Here is an 18,276-nt window from a genome sequence, read left to right as displayed (position 1 = left end):
GAAATGATGTGAGAGGCTTACATGGATACTACATAAATATCTAAAAAATTAAAAATACCTGATTCTCTGTTAATGCTATCACAGTTGGCTGTAATTTCCCTTGTGTTGCACAATTTAAGAATTCCCCTATAAACTCTCTCTTCCTATGCTAGAGGTGGCTTTTTGGTGCCCTAGCCTGTGCTCATTGCACCATGGAATGCAGTGGGATTTTCTCCATAGTGTGTGTCGTGTGCTTTTTCTTCTTTTTCTTCCTCTTCATCATTTAGGAGATTACCATAGCCTACGTATTTATAGAGAATAATAATATATCTTGATACAATTGGATGGAGGACTTTTTTCCTTTACTGGAAAAGAGCACCTTGCAGTGTGAGGTGGGCTGGGAGTTACGTTCCTTAGAGGTGGCAGAACATCCATCAGTGTGTGCATATGTGTTTGAAAGAGGGTAGAGGATACGTGTTCACATGTGCGCTTCCATACCCTGTGTTAGGGATGCCTGGAATAACCAGAGAATTGATGAATCCATTCTAAAAGCAAGAGAAGTGATGTAATTTGTATCTTTGCTGACTGATAAACTGTAACTTTAACCCCAGTGGTTAGCATTGCTTTTACAGGATAGTTGTATCAGAGACTGCAATAAAAATTGTAGGAAACAACTTTTAAAGGCTCTTGTTTTGATGCACTTCCAGCTTGTAAATAAAAAACACTTTCACAACTTTCCTGGAAAAAATTTGTTACTATTATCAGGCTATTAAGATACATTATTTTCTCACAACTAAAATATTGCCCCAAGCCATGTGGAGGTTTTTTATGACTAACTACATACATATCTTCTCAGCATTTTGTGTACTGGTTACTGATCCATAGTTGAGGTCCATATAAATGCAAATAACAGTAAAGTCTGCAGCCACCAGTGCTGCTCCCCTGTATAGGAAATGCAGCTTTATTTAGTAGATTGGAAATGACAGGTGGGCACACCAGAGAAAAATCTAGACTTGGTGTGAATTGCTGGTACCTTTGCTGAACTCTCTGGTGATGTGCAGGTGGAGTGCAGTGACAAGGTGGGATGTATCAGGTGGTGCAGAGCACAGCTTGTGTCCATCTGGCACGTGTAGGGTATCCAAAATCAGTGCAATTCATCTGCTCTGTGACAGAAAGAATTGAAACTAAGCAGGCAACATCAGAAGTAATATGCTACTTTGCTATTTGTGTATTAAGCAGAAAAATACTGAAACCTGTTCTTTGAAGGGGTTTAAATGTATCAGTCAATTTAAAAATACACCGTCCTCATATAGATTTGGCCTATGGTGATACTATATCCTTCTGCTTGTAGGAAAACAACCCTTATTATGCTTCATCATAGTTCCTTTTGTTCTCCCTCTGACAAAGCCAAACTGATGCTTGGGTACTGGCATTCATACGACATATAGCTCTCCATCAACAGAAAATAGGTTGGAAGTGGTGGTACCTCTGCTTCCACAACTATAATGGAGCTACACTTAAAGTAGATCTTAAGGGGAAAAAAAACCAACACACCTCAATGCAAAGAAGGTCTCTGTTTAAAATTACTCTCTAACCTTCCTGTTCTCTAAGTCTTAGAAAAGGATTTCCTTGAAACAGAGAGGAAGAATCAGAGCACAAGCAGAAGAACTGGTAGTGGATGGATGGATGGATGGCTGGCTGGCTGGCTGGCTGGCAGTGAGAGACAGAGAGAGTGGACTGCCCAGAGGTGGGAGCATCACAGACTTGATCCAGATGAAGAAATAAATGATGACTCTGAAACATAACACAGGTTTTATCATGACAGGAGTGAAAGGGTATAAAGACCTAAACTGTTTATTTGTATGAGAACATAATGGTCCTTGTCATCAACTTGGTGTTGAAAGGAATGACTTCCATCTAGAGGATGCAGAAAAAACAGGAGATAAATTTCAGTACTAGTAACAGTTTAATGGAAAAAGATTGAAAAAGATGAGGAATATGGAAATTAGACAGGGATGACATTCTAAGAATTTAAATGTGGTATTTGGCAGCAGCAGTATTGTTCATGGAAAGCAAACTGCTAATCAACATCAGATGTATTGTTATTTTAAAATAGACTTTATTTAATGACAATAAATATAAAGAAATCTTAATATTCAGAAACTAATAGCTAACATTCTTAGAAAAAATACAAAAAATACATTCTTACATTCTGAATTTTATCAACATCCACAGAGTCTAAAACAGTGGTGACGGTCTGTAATTTCTGGTGCTTGTTAAGGCAATGAAATGGTCACTGGTCCAAATTCACCCTGGCTTCAACAAATCTGTACAAAGTAAGAATCTGGCCTACATATAAAGTGTAAAAAAGAGTAAAATTGATTTATAGTTTAAAATAAATGTTAATTTTCCCTTGAAGCAGATCTTTAAATATTATTAAAATGAACTAGCCTAAAAAAAAAAGTAAGTTATAAATACTGATATGTTGGCAACTGCCCCCCCCCCCCCCAGCGTTTTGTTCTGATGCCCGTGCAGACCTCTCTGTGTACAAGCAGATCACATTTCAGCAGTTGGAGGTAGAGGCTACAGAAATTGCACAGCTTAAGGGATCTAACTATTAAAATACAATTATTAGGCACTCTGTTGGTTTTCCTCTTCTTTCTCTCTCATTCAGAACTCTGCTCTGAATAACACTGTGCATATGGCAAACTGAACTGAAGTCCTGATATAATGTCTTCTGAAATGAAATGAAACAGCTACATTAGCAAGGAGCGTGGCACTTCAGAAGCAAATCACTAGAGGAAAAAGTTGATGTTGACTAGCTGATGCCCAAGCAATACTCACTGCTCTCTTCAGCCTAGCTCTGCTTTCAGCTCTCTGGACTAAGTGCTGTCAGAGACCATTAAGTGCATATCTAAAACCTGCCTTCTGATTCAGTTTAAACTAAGAAGAATCCAGTCCATGTGCCCTGAGACCAGTCTGTGATGGGAAGCACCTGCCAGAAAGTGGGGACAAGTGGAAGACTAGTTTCAAAAGCACACTCTTGATCTGCACAAAAATGGTAATGTAGAAACACATCTAAAGCTGATTAGGATTTTATTATGGGAGGAGCCCAAGTCATAGATATACATGGTTTGCTGATGCAGCATGTTTTTTAAATCATTATTTTAAAGGCTGGAATATAAACTCTCGATGACACTGAGGGCCAACTCCCCCTTTAGGAAATGCTGCCAACTGACGTAAAAAGGAGCAACTGAGAGAGGCCACAGGAACCAAACAAGGAGCAGAAGACCATGCACTTCTAAAAATCAGCCTTAAGCTGTGCCACTGCTCACAGTGGGACCCCAGGCAAGGCACTGGGGCATTATAGTAAGTAAGTTTCAGCCCTTCAGTGTCAGAAATGCAAATGGTTCTCTGGAACCTGTGAGTTTCTTTCTTTCATCTTTCCTTGATTTTTGAACCAAGCTTTCCTCTCACGTTCTTGCATGCAATCACGCAAAGTCTTGCTGAGTGAAAGCTTGTGTATCACGACTGCTGAAAGGACTCCCCTCGTGTGCTACCTCTTCGGGTTTAAACGTTACCATTTCAAAGGATAGGCTGGAGGTACACAGCAGTCAGTATTTGGAAGTTTTGCTGCAAAATTCAGACGTTTGATTCCTTCTGATTATTAATGAGATAAAAGATATTTTATAAATGCTACTTAGTTTCTGCAAATAAACTTCTTAATATGTAAAAAGCTATATGAATAATCTGCCTAAAAATTCTGCATATCTATTAACATTTGAGTACAAAATTACAGACGCAACAGTAATCACACGGTTTACAGAGTACAGGCATACTTTTGCTTTTTTAACAAGATTTTAGTTTTCAGGATTTGTAGAAATTGGTCCACTAAAACTGTTAAAACAGAAAGCAAGTTAATAATCTGGAATATCACTGCTGCAGACACAAAGTGGAGCTCTACATACATGCTTAATCTGTAATTCACTAACTCCCAGTTTGCAACTGGAGTCAAAATAGCCAAGCAGATCTGCAGCCTAATTTGGAAATGACTGATGGCTCTAGCACATGCATCCACACCTCTAACATCCTTCCTAGTTATTTAAAGCTTCATAACATGGTTAAGGCATATTAAATGGTTTATTCCAATCTCCAGTTTCAATAAATTCATGGTCTTGTCAGAATTCACTTTATCACACAAGGTTGTATCACAACAGGTCCAGCTGCACATTCTTCCTATGTCAAAAATCTATCAGGGAAGAGCACGGTGCCTCTAGTGTGGGAGACATGCAAAAGACAGCCCTCCACAAATATTGATTTAGTACGTGAAAAGACTTTCAACACTCGTTACTGTTACAGGTAGGAGACCTTCAAGGCTATGGTCATTCAGAGCAGAATGGCCAAGTGAACTAATGAATGTACATTGACTGGGGAAAGATAAAATGCCTGAGTTTTCTACTCACTCCGAGTGCTGTGAAGTCAGTTTGTATGCATTGATTTCAAAGGCAATTCTCCTGTTTACACAGAGACTGATGAACAGGATGGGCTTGCAGTCCTGCTGGTCCTTGTGATCCATGTCCATGATTAATTGAAATATCTTGTTATCCATTTAAGTCCCAGTATGCATAGCTAATTCAGTGTAGCACACAACAGCGCTTAGTATGTCAATTCCAATGGCTTAACAACATGGTTTTGAGTTGCATTTTCCTTCTTTTTCCTTCATGTTTTGGCTTTTCCTCTTCATTTTATAGTTGGGATTTGCATTAGCAAGTAATCAAAACTCCTTCAGAAGACGTGATTCTATTCTTACAACAAATCATTCTTGTTAAGGTTTTATTCAAGTCAAACATAGCCAATGCCCAAAGTGGAAAGCACTCTATGGATCTGAGAATTAATCTGCAACGTCTTAAGATGATAAGTTTTATCTTCACATGTTAAAAAAATACTTTTAAAAAATTGGTAACTCTTATTTGAGCTGCAGTGGTTGCATTTATCCAAGGGAAACAGGTAAATGAGCAGGTAACAGTTGCAAGAAACAATGTTTAGTAAAGGGAATTAATCCAAAGTGTTTGATTAGCTATTGGTAATATCTGGACAGGTATTAGTTGGCTAAATACTGTTATTCCATATAAAAAAGTATTTATTCAGCTTTAGGTCGGAAAGTGCTGTCGACTCCTTTGATAATTTTGTCGGCTATTTTCCCCATGTTTTTTTTCACAACTTTGAGATCATTCTCATGCAAGAGTTTCTGTGTTAGGTACTTCTCTCGTTTAACCTTGCTCTTGGTCTTTTGTGATACATCCGGAATTACGTATGAAATAATAAACTTCACAAAGTATGTGACATGCTGGGGAAGGTGAAAATGAAAAAAATGTCAGTCAGGCTGAACAGGACATTATTATTATTATAAATGAAATGCCACATTATCTCTTAAGACTCCGAACTGGTTCTGTACCAGTATCTGTCACAGTGGAACTGTATTTTAAAAAGCAGACACGACTAGTGAGTAGAATAATTGTCTGATAAACAAGGATTTCTGAATTTCTAATCCTGATTTTAACAAGTACTTCTCTGCCTGCTTTGGGGAAACCCTGGTACCCAGTGCTTCCCCCCTGCATGGAAATATTGGTTACAGTTTCTTTTAAAATTGTTTTAGGTTTGTTCAAACTACTCTGGGGCAATGGACTTTTCTCTGCTGCATCTAACCAGTTGCATGTTTCTGATGACTTCAGTAGTCCCTGAATCAGTACCTAACTACATTTTATAATGAAATAATACCTAATATTCCTCTCCCTTCATCTTGGACCGACTCCCATCTTTTGTAAGCTGAGATTGTAGCTGCAGAGGAAGGAGCAATTGCTTTTTGATGCTCATCTAGAGACTCACCTCTTGCAGTGACTGTCTTTATACACTTCACTCTGCTAGTGCAAATGTATTATGTACATGTATTCATGAGGCTGTGTGCAAACTTCCTCTAAGTATATGTAAAAATACCTTTGGTGTACCAGTCCCTTCTATTTCTGATACTAAAAATCATTTTACAGTTCTTGGGAAAAGAAACTGCAAACATGTTGGGCAATCCTTCGCTCATGTCGTGACTTCAGAGACTTCTTTTTCTAATGGTGCTACACTTTATTTACATCTCCCAAGCTCTGGCCCATGCTAGCACACGTTGCCAGCTCTGATAGCTGTGCCTGGACAGAACGTCTTTGAAGGATTTTTCTGCATGGAGGGAAGAGAAGTTTGAATAAATAATGCTCCAAAGCCTGTACACTTACCTCCATGACAATGATGAAAGCCAGCTTGGCTGCAATGACATGCCAGTAGTATATGTTATGCTCATATTGGTGCTGGTGACCAGGAGGGTAGCGGAGATCCCGGTATCTGCAAGCAATATAGGAAAGTCAGGAACTCGTCTCCGGCATCTCTGCAGTAAGGCACTGTGGCCAGAGGATGGAGCAAGGCATGTCCCTGCTTAATGCAGCCAGGAACAGCTAGCTGCATGTAACTGCAGTAATGGGTCAATTTCATATCTGCAGAATAAGCTATATTTAGCTGAAATGTCCTTTTTTTGCCACTGTATTAAGAATTATTTATAAAAATTTAAAGTGCTTTTTTAGGAAGGCTATCAATTTATGAGAAAAACAAAATAAACTAAGAATTTTCTGACTAGCACAAACTTATGGATGAATACTTCCACTCAGTTCTGCCATTCAAAATATGCTGGCTTTTACTGTGTTTTCACATTTCTTATTGGATATTGTTAACCGAATTGGATGATTTAGATATTAAAAAAATATATTTATTATTCTCATTGGAAAAGAATGGTTATTTGGCACTTGCCTGCATGTCGTTTGGTTCCCAAACCAAGGGGAAAATGGCTTGCTTGCATTCTTGAAGTCTGATACATTGAAGACAGAAAGTGTACTGTTTATATACCCTTTCATAGTGTGACTGCTGTGACTCCCATAAGGAGGGACCGAAAAAGACCAATAATAAACCAGACGAGGAATCATATCAGATGTAAAAGCAATTATCATAGCCTGCATTTTAGAAAAAGAAGACAAAAAAGCAAAGTAGTGTTCAAGAAATAAGCCTTAATATGTATGGCTTTGACATATACTTAGTATCTCAAAAGTTACAGTATAAGCTAAAAATAGAAAATATGTGCTTTTCCAGTCAGTGGTTCCCTCTGTAAATGAGCACGTTGCCATAAAACAATCTCTTTCTGGAATGTGTGCTCCATACCGTTTTTAAATTACGCTAGCTCTGCTGGATGCCTTAAAAAAGTTATACTATAATATACTTTTTTCCTTATGAGCATCCAGTGGAGGTCAGCAGCCAAACTCACCTTAAAGTACTCTAAGGTAACCTTCAAAAATGTGCTTGCTATCAGATGTACTTATGAGATGCTTAAAGAAACCCTGCCTGATGAGACTCATGGAAACAATGGAAAAGTCCTTCAATAACAGAAAATTAAATTTCACCAGGAAGCCTGAGGTTTGACTAAAAGAATTAAATAAATGATATATATAGCTGATCCACCTCTGACCCTAGAAACATCCCACTCTTTCTGAGGTGCTAGCCAGCCCAAATTCATCTTGGCAGTTGTTGCCTCATAAGTTTCAGTGTCAGTACATGTGGAAACTGCTCTTGATGCCAAGATAATTTTTTTAGTAGCAGCTGCATAGTGCTGTTTTACATGTGACGTGACCATTTGTTTTTATCTTGCTCCCAAGAGAGTCCCTGTCCTACTCAGTCTGCTAGTCACAAACTGGGTAGGAAATTGGATCTGTGGGTTTGTTGTGGGAAGTCTTTTCTAAACTCATGAACTTCCCAAAACATCCTATTCTGGGGGACAGGTTAACTATGTTTAATCCAATCTCCTCCCCTGCTATTGCAAATTCAAAAGGTTTCGCTATGAGGAAGACTTTCCACTGGCAAGATCTGCAGCTGGGTACCTAGCAAGAGGCTGCCCGGCCAACTCATGACGCCAGGCATCCCTGGTGCCCAGCACCTAGGAAGGAGTGACGAGCTGCGCTCCAGGGCTGAAAGTCTTTTGTCCCACAGCAGGGGGAAAAAACACTTGACAACATGGGTGGAAAGAACCAGGGCAGAGACATGGAGGAGAAAAGTGTGAAGGAGAGATCTAGTAGTAAAGGTGTGGGACAGGAGAAGGGGCAAAGTTAAGCAGTAATGGGTATCAGAGAAGCATAAGAACTGGTTAATAACTGTATTTTATTCCCCTTCCCACCAGCCCACAATTCATGCAGTCTGTATTTCCTTAATTTCATGAGATGGGGCAAAAATCATTCCCTTTCATGCGGCATTCCCAGCAAAAGAGCCTCAACATGAGGAGGTAATTGTAACAGTTGTTAAAAAAGGGAAGGGGAGAGAGGAGGAAGGATGAAAAAAAATGCAGACACTTCTACAGTTCCTCAGACAACACTTTGGTGGCAGTGCTAGCTAAAACAACCACTGTCCCTCCTGCCTCTGCCCCTACCAGTCCCTCAGGCATCCGTGCAGCTGTGCAGCAGACCAGATCATGGAACTGAACTGGCGGGGAATCCCTGCCTGATCCACTCCCTGATCTGGTTCATCATGTGTTTGTCAAAGTGCTAGTGCCAGCATGACACAAGAGACATCAACAAGGGGAAAAGACAGGGAAGGACAAGGGCAAGGAGCTGAAAGGGGTGCAAGACCCACCTCACCTCAGGTAGCACCACTGCCAAACGTTGAACACTGTCCTAATGTCTCACCTTTTGAGTTGGCTTACTTTGAAGTACCCAAGAAGCTAAACTCTAGTTAAGATAAAAGTTGCAGAAAAAAGACTTAAGATTGAGGCTGTGGTCCAAAATCTATATTGGGTTCTCCAGAATATTGTTACAATTGAGTTCAGTCTAGAGAAAGCTAACTTGGATGATGAGAAAGAAAAAGGAGGCATCCTAAGACTAAAATAAACTCATTTAAAATTTTCAAGGATAAGATTTTTTTTTTCGTACTGTACTCTGGCTTAAATCAAATGTAGTTGGCATGAACTTTTAAAACCTGTTTTTAAGCATTACATGCCAGTGTGCAATGAAGTGAAAATTATGTGTTGTTTATATTTACATGTAGAGTAGGTGTTTTTGACTGACAAGAAATATATATTACTGTGTCTTGCAGTTGCAGGGAGAAGACTTCATACCTAAATGACTCTGTGTTTAACTCAAGTACAGCCACAGTAAGTTTTAGTTAAATATAATTTCTTACTGTTCACTAGCTCATCCAGTCAGACCATAAATGAACTAATAGCAACTGGACAGTAAGGCAAAAAAAATCTCTTCTCCCTTTGGACCAAATGAATTTGATGCTGCTTCTGCATATCATTTAGAAAGATGCTGGAATACGACATTTACACAACTTAATATTTGCTCTTACAGCATTTTTTTGCAAGGCCCCAGGTCTCTCATTATCCTAAATCTGAACCCTGTCTCACTCTCCTCCCTCTCTCAGCATGATCTCCAGATGTGCTCCAGAGACCTGAAAGGGCAGAAAGACAAAAGCTAATCCTGTGGCATCCTCTCAAAGGAAAAACTTTTTTCTCCTGAATTATGGGCTGCATTTCAGAATATTGCACTGGAGAACTACAAACAAATAGCACATTCTCTACTTTCCAAGCTTTACTGCACACAGTTTTCCATTTATACCATAACTAATTAAAATCAGTCTTCAAATCAACAACAGATGCTTTGGTATCATGCAACAGCAAGACCAGTGCCTGAGCGGCAAGTTGCAAAACAGATAGTTTTGTGCAAAAGTTGCTTGCAAGCTACTAGCAGGTGTTCCAAAGGTAATACATGAAGTAGAAGATGATACACTACCCAAGTCTAATCAGCTGTAACAACTCTCACAGAAGAGAAGAAACAGTTTCTGTGTACTAAGGAAAAATCAAGGAAGGGATGGTAAAGGAAAGACTGATGGCCTGTACTGGATCCTGGATGTCAAACAAGAAAAAAACATACTTAAAGGAAGAAAGCACCTTCTAGCATTTGATCTAGTATATGGCTTTATAGCCCACACTTCATTAGCAGGAAATACTGATCTCTTTGAGGTCCTCACAACACCTGCAGCAAGGCCTTTTGAACATGACAGTCTCTGGTGCTGTGCCCCTCGCACACTAATAGCCCCACCGATGTCAGTGGCAAATGCACTGCACTCACAGGGACATTATCTAACGCGTGAGACCTCCAGAAAGGGTGACTCGAAAAGAAACATGCCTGCAGTTAACAGTCACATGAACACTGGGATTGAGTGTCTGCCAAGGAGGACAGAGAGTAAAATCAAGCTGTCAATATACTTTTGCATATTGAGGACTCCATGTTTTCAGCAATGCCTTGAGGAGTATAGGACATAAGGAGGAAATTGGAGTGAAAAAAGGTTGCAAAGCTCCGATTAGCCTCAGGTGGGTTGTCGACGGGTAATGATAGACACCTAAAAGTATTGCTGGGTCATTTTTCTGCAGAATCTAGGGCAGGGCATGAATACATTCCTAACAGAAGCCTACACGTGTCTGAGTCACTGTAAGGTCACCAAAGCCACTTTAATTCTGCCCTGAATATCGTAAGGACTATGACTAAGGTACTTGTAACAACATTTTAAAGTAAAGTAATCTTAAGATGTATAGCCAGCTTCTTATTGCATAGAGGTATTACCAGACCCAGCTGGATTGACTAGAAAAGACAGTTAGCTTATCCAATAGCATAACATATTTGTTTTTCTTCTAGGGCACCAGAAACTTCTTTGCCTTTTATTTTATAAGTTTTGTAGCAGCATAGTTGAAAAAAGGATATTGATGCACCAGTAATGTTACCTCTACTTTATTATAGCTATGCTTCACCTGGGAATTTGCACTATCTACATAATCTGCTGGGAGAGTTATCATTAACAATCTTTTTACAGAGACACTAAACCAAAAGAGCCCCAAAGTATCTCTGGTGCCACCTGAAATTTCTAACAATCTGAACATGTGCTACCAAAGTTGCATCATTTTTGTTTAAATTTTAACACCAGATTTACTAGTAGGCCTTGAATGTTTCACATGCCTATGGAACAGCTGGATTTATGTTTGGCTTGCTTCAGCAGAGCAGTGCGAAACAGATAAAGCATATGCTCTAGCTTGTTGTCTGCCTCCCAGATTCTCTTGCAAATTCTTCATCTTCAAGTTTTGTTCTTTCTTCTGACATTTCTCTGTGCTTAATTCTCTGCCTTTATGTCCTCCTGAGTCTCCTCCCTACATCCTAGCTATGTTTACCATACCTGTTGAATTGCTGTAGTGTGAAATAAAGTTCTGAAAAAGAATAATGGCCATTTTGGGAGACCTTCAAATACCTGAAAATACATTTGGTAGCTGAGGCTGACATATAAAATTTTCCTAATCACTGAAATCCATCCTGGGACTCCTATTTCTATGTGGTACTCCCCCCTCCCCCAAAATAATGAAAACAAGCTACTGAGAAGGTGATAATCCAACAGGCAGTCAGGTCATGGAAGCTCATCTTCCCATTCTTTGAAAATAGCCTCATTCTTCCAGGGGCAAAATGAAGACTTTGAAAAGGCACCTAATGACTATAGAAGGTGCCTGAGATACAGGAAAACAAGTTCATGCCCTTATTTAAATTCTAATTGCTCTTTTCCTTGAAATAAGCCCCTATCGGGTTAGTATCTATTGTAGAGTGCTCAGCCCCATCTTCCTCCTCTTACCCAAAGTCCACCATTCTCCAAACAGGCAGAGCCTCCTGTGAAAGTTTGGGCTAAGATGAACTCTTGTCTTCAGACTCAGATGCTTTCTCCAGAAACTCCTACTGAGTGTAATAAGGTACTGTTACTGCAAGGGTGAGGTCCCGGAGGAAGTGACTACCTTTTAGTGTGTCAGAAGGAATCCCTGACCACACCAATAATAGTAGAAAATGGTGACCTTGTTGAAAAAAGCTATTAACCATGGACAGTCTGTGGTGTTACTGTTCCTGCAGAGGAAACCAGTGGTCACTGCTCTTTTGAGAAAGGCCAGCAGTGGAAATTTTTTGAAAGATAATGCATATTAACTACTGTTTAAGAAAAAGAAATAAAATAATTCACAGTGGTAAAGTCCAATGGATTCTTTTTCTCCCCACAATGCAGCCTATGTATAAGATCTTGGTGAATTAATGACATGGGAAATTTGAAAGGTCTGAATTTCATTGTTAGGAGTATATTCATCAGAAAAAAAAAAGTCTTTTTAAATATTTTAAAGAAACTCATTTAAAATTAATTTTAAATCCAACTGAAAACCAGAATAATTTGCAAATTCTCAGAAAATTCGTTCCAATCTCAAAAGGTAAGTGCTGCAATTTTGAGCACACATTGTATTTTTAAGTGCACAAGAAAGAAGATGAATTTCTAAGTGCAAAATTGCTTAAAGCCAAATAAAGCATGACCATAAGAATTGTAACAATTAGAAACAACAACCAATTGTAACTTAGCTAAGCTGCAATCTAATTTTTTCAAAATTCATGCATTTAGCTGTAGACTGTCTGAAAAGATCTCTGTGCTATGCACTATAATTTTAGGAAAGATGCACTATAGTCTTCATATGTAACAGATTTTTCGGAAGACTCTAGCAACTCTAAATAAAATTTCTTCTCTTTAGATATAATATTTTAGACAGTAGCCATATTCTGTTTCCAAAACATCTGGAAACCAGCTGAGAGCCTGTTTCACAGGGGCTGAAGCCGTAAGGGACTGATGCTTGTAATTCGTTTAGGATCATTTAAATGCTACATTGCCACACGTGGTGTTCCCAAGTTTGCATGTAACACCTGCGGTGAAGACATTTTACCTTTTGCAGTTGTTGGCCCAGTACTTACATTAGTGACCACCGCCAGAATGGCTATGCCTTGCATGATGGGCTGCCAGGCACCAATGTCTTGGGCCTTCTGTGGAACCATGCGCCTGAACTGGGTCGTCAGCTTCCACGCATCCAACCGGATTTCCAACATGTTGTTAATAAGAGCCAGAAGAGGAGCCAGGGGGAACGACGCCACAAAGAGAGTGACAAAGCCAAACTGTATAACTGTCAAAGGAAGAGGTTACATACATTGATGAAGATTTCACTTACTGGAGATAAGCATATATGAGCATGTATACTTTATATACTCCAATGATGAGAGAGAGAGAGAGAGAGAAGAAAGAGTAGCTGAGATCCTAGCAAATCTTATGTATGAGAAGATAAGAGCACAACAGTACTGAAAAAACTGCTAGATGGAGGGACAGGAAAATGTTACAAGTCAGAACACACCAAGAGGGTATTCAGGGTATTTAAACATCCAGTTCTTTCTTATGTCTTCATCATGAAGACTTGGAAATCTAATGACTGTCTGTCTCAGTGTTGAGCTGGAAAGCCCAAACTAATAATCATGTTAGTGGTGTCTGGGTACTGCCACAAGGACGCTGGCAACGCTGTGACAGAACGGATGGTGGCAACAAACTGGAGATCTGCCAGATCCCAAGAGACCAGTGACAAGTACTGGTGACTGAAGATCCCCAGCAGAGCAGTCTGACACAGGGCTCTGCTGTACAACACCAGAACGTGGCAGTAGTCTGCCTTCTGGATGCATTTGTCAGAGGATGGGGCAAAGAAGCAACAGTTCTCCTCCTTGTACAATTACATGCTGTTCCCTAGCTATAAACTGTATTGAGGTGTAGCTGCTTAATAAAAGCTTGCAAAACTATCTATAATGGCTCATCAAAACTTGGATTGGAAAACATTCATGTCTTCTCTGTATATAAACTTACTAAGTGTTGCTTGTATGAAGATTTTCTTTAGAGCATGTTTGTATCCAGCAGTGATAGCGAATCTGCACTAAACTGCCACTTACCCATTTCAAGATACTCATAAAACAGTCCAAGTTTTCCAATGGGCTGCAGGTGGTAGTCCTGTTCCCAGCGTGGAACAACTTTTTCTGATCTAGCAGCTGTGCAGTATCTTCCAATTAGATTCTTAACCCAACTATCAGCCAGGGAGAAAAAGATGACTAACATTGGTAAAATAACCTAAAAAGTTCAGTAAACGGAAAAAATGGACATTTGTGCTGTTATAGCTTTGAACAGTGGATTTAGTTATTCTTGAATTACTGAAAACTTCCTTCAAACATGAGTATAATCCTCTGTTGCCTTATCCTGAAAACAGTTATTTACAATCATAAATAAGAGTGTAAAAGGGCTATATATCAGAAATCATAGTGATGTTATACTTATGTTTGTACAGATGAATGACCACATAAAATTCAAGGTAACAAAAAATCAAGTTAAATGTGGGCATGTGGTTAGACAGATTAAGTCCTTCTGATCACAAAATTCACAGAATCATAGAATGGCTTGATGTTTGGAAAGCACCTCTGGAGGTCATTTGGTCTAACCCCTCCTTGCTCAGGCAGGGCCACCTAGAGCAGGCTGCCCAGGACCATGTCTAAATGGCTTTTCAATATCTCCAAGGATGAAGAATCCACAACCTCCCTGGGCAGCCTGTGCCAGTGCATTGATCACCACTCACAGTAAAAAGTTGTTTTCTTCTGTTCAGAGGGAACCTCCTGTGTTTCAGTTTGTGCCCATTGCCTCTGGTCCTCTCACTGGCCATTAGTCACTGAGATTAGTTTGGCTCCCTTTTCCTTAAGCTCAGCCTTCAGGTATTTGTACACACTGATGAGATCCCCCTGAGCCTTCTCTTCTCCAGGCTCAGCAGTCCAAGCTCTCTGTCTTTCCTTATATGTGAGGTGCTCCAGTCCCTTAATCATGCTTGTGGCCCTTTGCTGGACTTTCTTCAGTATGCCCATGTCTCTCTTGTACTGGGAGTCCCAGAACTGGGACACAGCACTCCAGGTTTGGCCTCCCCAGTACTGACTAGAGGGGAAGGATCACTGCCCTCGACCTGCTGGCAACACTCCTCCTAATGCAGCCGAGGATACCATTGGCCTTCTTTGCTGCAAGGGCACATTGCTGGCTCATGTTGAACTTGGTGTCTACGAGGATCCCCAGTCCCTTTTCTGCCAAGCTACTTTCCAGCTGGGTGGCCCCCAGCATATAGCATATACTGGTGCATGGGATTGTTCTTCCCCAGGTGCAGGACTTTGCACTTCCCCTTGTTGAATCCCATGAGGTTCTTGTTAGCCCATTTCTCCAGCCTGTCAAGGTCCCTCTGGGCGGTAACACAACCCTCTGACTTACCAATTTGGTGTCATCAGCAACCTTGCTAAGGGTGCACTCTGCCCCTCATCCAGATCATTAGTGAAGATGTTAAACAGGACGGGACCCAGTACTGACCCCTGGGGTACACCACTAGTGACTAGCCTCCAACTAGACTTCAAGCCTCTGATCACCACCCTCTGGGCCTGGCCATTCAGCAAGTTTTCAGTCCACCTCACTGTCTGCTCATCCAGCCCATTCTTCAACAGCTTGTCTACGAGGCTTTTATGGAAGACAGTGTCAACAGCCTTACTGAAGTCCAGGTAGACAATATCCACTGCTCTTCCCTCATCTACTGAGCCAGCCATTTCATCATAGTATGTTAGCAGGTTGGTCAACTATGACTTCTCCATGGCGAATCCATGCTGACTACTCCTGATGACTTTCTTATCCTTCATGTGCCTGGAAATGGTTTCCAGGATTAGCTGCTTCTTCACCTTCTCAGGGATCAAGGTGAGGCTGATCTTGTCATCTGAAAGGCTTGCACGAGAACTTAAGAAAACTGATGAATTGGCTGTAGCCATTTTCAGCAGTTGAAGAACTGTATTAAAAATAATAAGAGGAGTGGGGGCAAATGTCTATCAACAGAGCAAAAACCAAAATGGTTTTCTTTATACTTGCAGAGATGTAGAATGAGAGAGCAGTTAAGAACCAGATCCAGAAGTGATACTCAGTGTTTCAGCACCTAAATGTTACTAGTCACTCTGGGAAGTGAATTCAAAATTCTGGTCAGATTAATATATTTCCTGTACACAGAAGGGAGAGTAAGTTGCCCACGGCTGGAGCTGACATCTGCAGGCATGCTCAGTCTAGGGACCCTTCCCCAGGTAAAATAAGATGTTGAAAAGAAGGATGGGTCTACATGTTCATCCTGCAACCAGCAGCATATATGGACCATTGGGGTCTGGAGGAACCATATCTCAGCAGAGCACCCTAGCCGCAACCCTACACAGTATTTACGACATGCTTTGAAGTGAGGTCACTGTGCAGCAAAAGAGCACAATTTGTGGGCTTGGAAGAACCACAGCCAGGGGGAATTAAATGCTGCAGGCTGGTGCTTATGGCATTCAGGAGGGCATGAGCAAACTGGGAGTTCCCTACTCCAAGCAACATAACAGCCACTGATCGGCATAAAATAAAGAACAAGTCCTGGGAGAAGGAATAGAGTTCTGGATAGTATCTTAACCTAAATTTAATGGAGGGCATTTGTGGTTAGCACTTTGCTTATTGTTTACATTAAAACATGACCTTCCAGAGATCTGCCCCACTGAAAGAGAATGTATAGGCACTATGAATGATGAACATGACTGTAAAACTAAATGAGTTAAATTAGTAGCTTACGCATGATTTTTAAAAACCCGATGTATAAAAACAAATCATTCCCCTCAATATTAAGCAATAGTATTTAGTTTAATATTTTCAGAGCTTCTATTGCCTCAGTTTTAATCATCCAACCTGAAACACATTGAGTCTGATTTGCAGAGGAAGAAAGTCTTTCTGATTAGAACTAAAATCAGTCAGGATGACAGAGACAGGAACTCAGAGCTACCAGACTGAAAATATCCAAACTGTCTAAAAAGGCCCCAAAAGACTAGTCTTTTTCTTTTAGAGTTTGATATGTGCCTATCAAATTTAGTGACCAAATGCCTCAACGCATCAAGCAAAAGCAGTATCTTTCAAATATGAAAGAGCAGGTTACTTAATCATTTGAACTTACGGAAGAAGAACTTCTTGAATGTTGTTCCAGATTGCTTTGCCTCCTACTATGATGGCAAGCTGAGTTGTGAGTTCGAGAAGACATCCGCCTGGATCACACTGAAGGTTGGGAGAGACATGAAAAAATTTTGAAGTTGAGTAACTTTTCAAGCATGAATGAAGCATTTAAAATAATGCATTCTTGCTTTATTATGATAACATTTCTTAAAGCAATGCAAGAAGACTGTTTAGGCAAACCTTTCCAGTAATGTATGCAAAAGCCAATTCCAGGCCACATAGGGTCATATATGGTAGGTTGACAGGACACTAGTGAAAGAGTGAGATACCAGGTGAAGTCATGCAGCTTTGTACTGTGCTGTCACCAGGCGAGGGTGACCCAGCAGAACAGGAATTATTCTAGTGATGTTCTCCCCTTCCCCTCTGTGCTGATTCACAGGTTGTTGGACCATGGGAAAATAAGCTTGTCTGGGCATGCGTAATACATTCCTAAGCCCAACTGGTCTCGTGTCACATTCATTTACGCTAGGGGTTACTAAGGAGGCAAATGGCTTGGGAGGCAGTCATTTTTGAACCCTCATGTTAAATACATTCAGCTATGTTATACACTCCTAACTGCATCAGAATACTTGGACTAATGGCTCCTGCTGTTTAAAAACAAACACTATCATACATTCTTACCTCTTCATTGCGATACTTTCCTAGCCAATAAACTGGATTTCCAGGGTGACCTACAAATTTACCCTTAAAGAAGGCTATGTAGAAGCATGAAGAATAGTAGTTGACAAACTGGAACAAAAACATCTTTGTGGTCAGACTGTTTTCATAATCGGTCTGTGTCCTTGGAAGTTCTGCAATTAAAAAAAAAATAAATGAAAAAAAAAAAGCCAACCTACAAGTAACCTACAAGCTGCTTTAGAGCCTCAGCTGGGAAAGTATGTGTATGCCTTGTATTCCTTAATATGACTGAGAGCATTATAAATTAGATTGTACATTATCCCTGTGTATACTGTAACTGTTATGCTAATTCTAAAACTATATGAGTTGTAAAAAGGAAAGAACTTGTTCCCTGACAATAAAGAAAAAGAACAAGCAAAAATTCCGGTAACGTAGGGAAAAAAAAAGCACTGAAATCCAGCACACTCAGGAAAGATGCAAATGTAACACTTTGAACTGATGAAACAGTATTAAATGAAACTATATTAAAACACAGCACTACTTCACACATCTGAAGTAAAATAGCTACTTAATGTTGATGGCCTGCATATAAAAATAATAATATTTGTGACTGTTTATCTATTTAATAACATGGGAATGGTATCTAGC

The 18,276-nt window shown here is 40.1% G+C and overlaps 1 protein-coding gene across 1 annotated transcript in view; it reads right to left on the bottom strand.

Annotated features, from left to right (window-relative positions):
• Positions 1-5,119: 5,119 nt before the first annotated feature.
• Positions 5,120-18,276, bottom strand: part of ANO6 (anoctamin 6) — a 71,288-nt gene continuing 58,131 nt past the window's right edge. Inside the window, exons 14-20 of the mRNA XM_068401728.1 lie at positions 17,632-17,801; positions 16,955-17,052; positions 13,875-14,005; positions 12,864-13,069; positions 6,823-7,022; positions 6,258-6,363; positions 5,120-5,326 (exon numbers count right to left, since the gene is read on the bottom strand). Coding sequence (XP_068257829.1) covers positions 5,120-5,326; positions 6,258-6,363; positions 6,823-7,022; positions 12,864-13,069; positions 13,875-14,005; positions 16,955-17,052; positions 17,632-17,801 — 1,118 coding nt within the window. The remainder of the gene's footprint in view (positions 5,327-6,257; positions 6,364-6,822; positions 7,023-12,863; positions 13,070-13,874; positions 14,006-16,954; positions 17,053-17,631; positions 17,802-18,276) is intronic.

Source organism: Nyctibius grandis, chromosome 5 (assembly GCF_013368605.1).
Source record: "Nyctibius grandis isolate bNycGra1 chromosome 5, bNycGra1.pri, whole genome shotgun sequence".
Taxonomy (NCBI): Eukaryota; Metazoa; Chordata; class Aves; order Nyctibiiformes; family Nyctibiidae; genus Nyctibius; species Nyctibius grandis.
The sequence above is the reverse complement of the archived record's forward strand: the minus strand, read 5'-3'. Positions and strand labels throughout refer to the sequence as shown.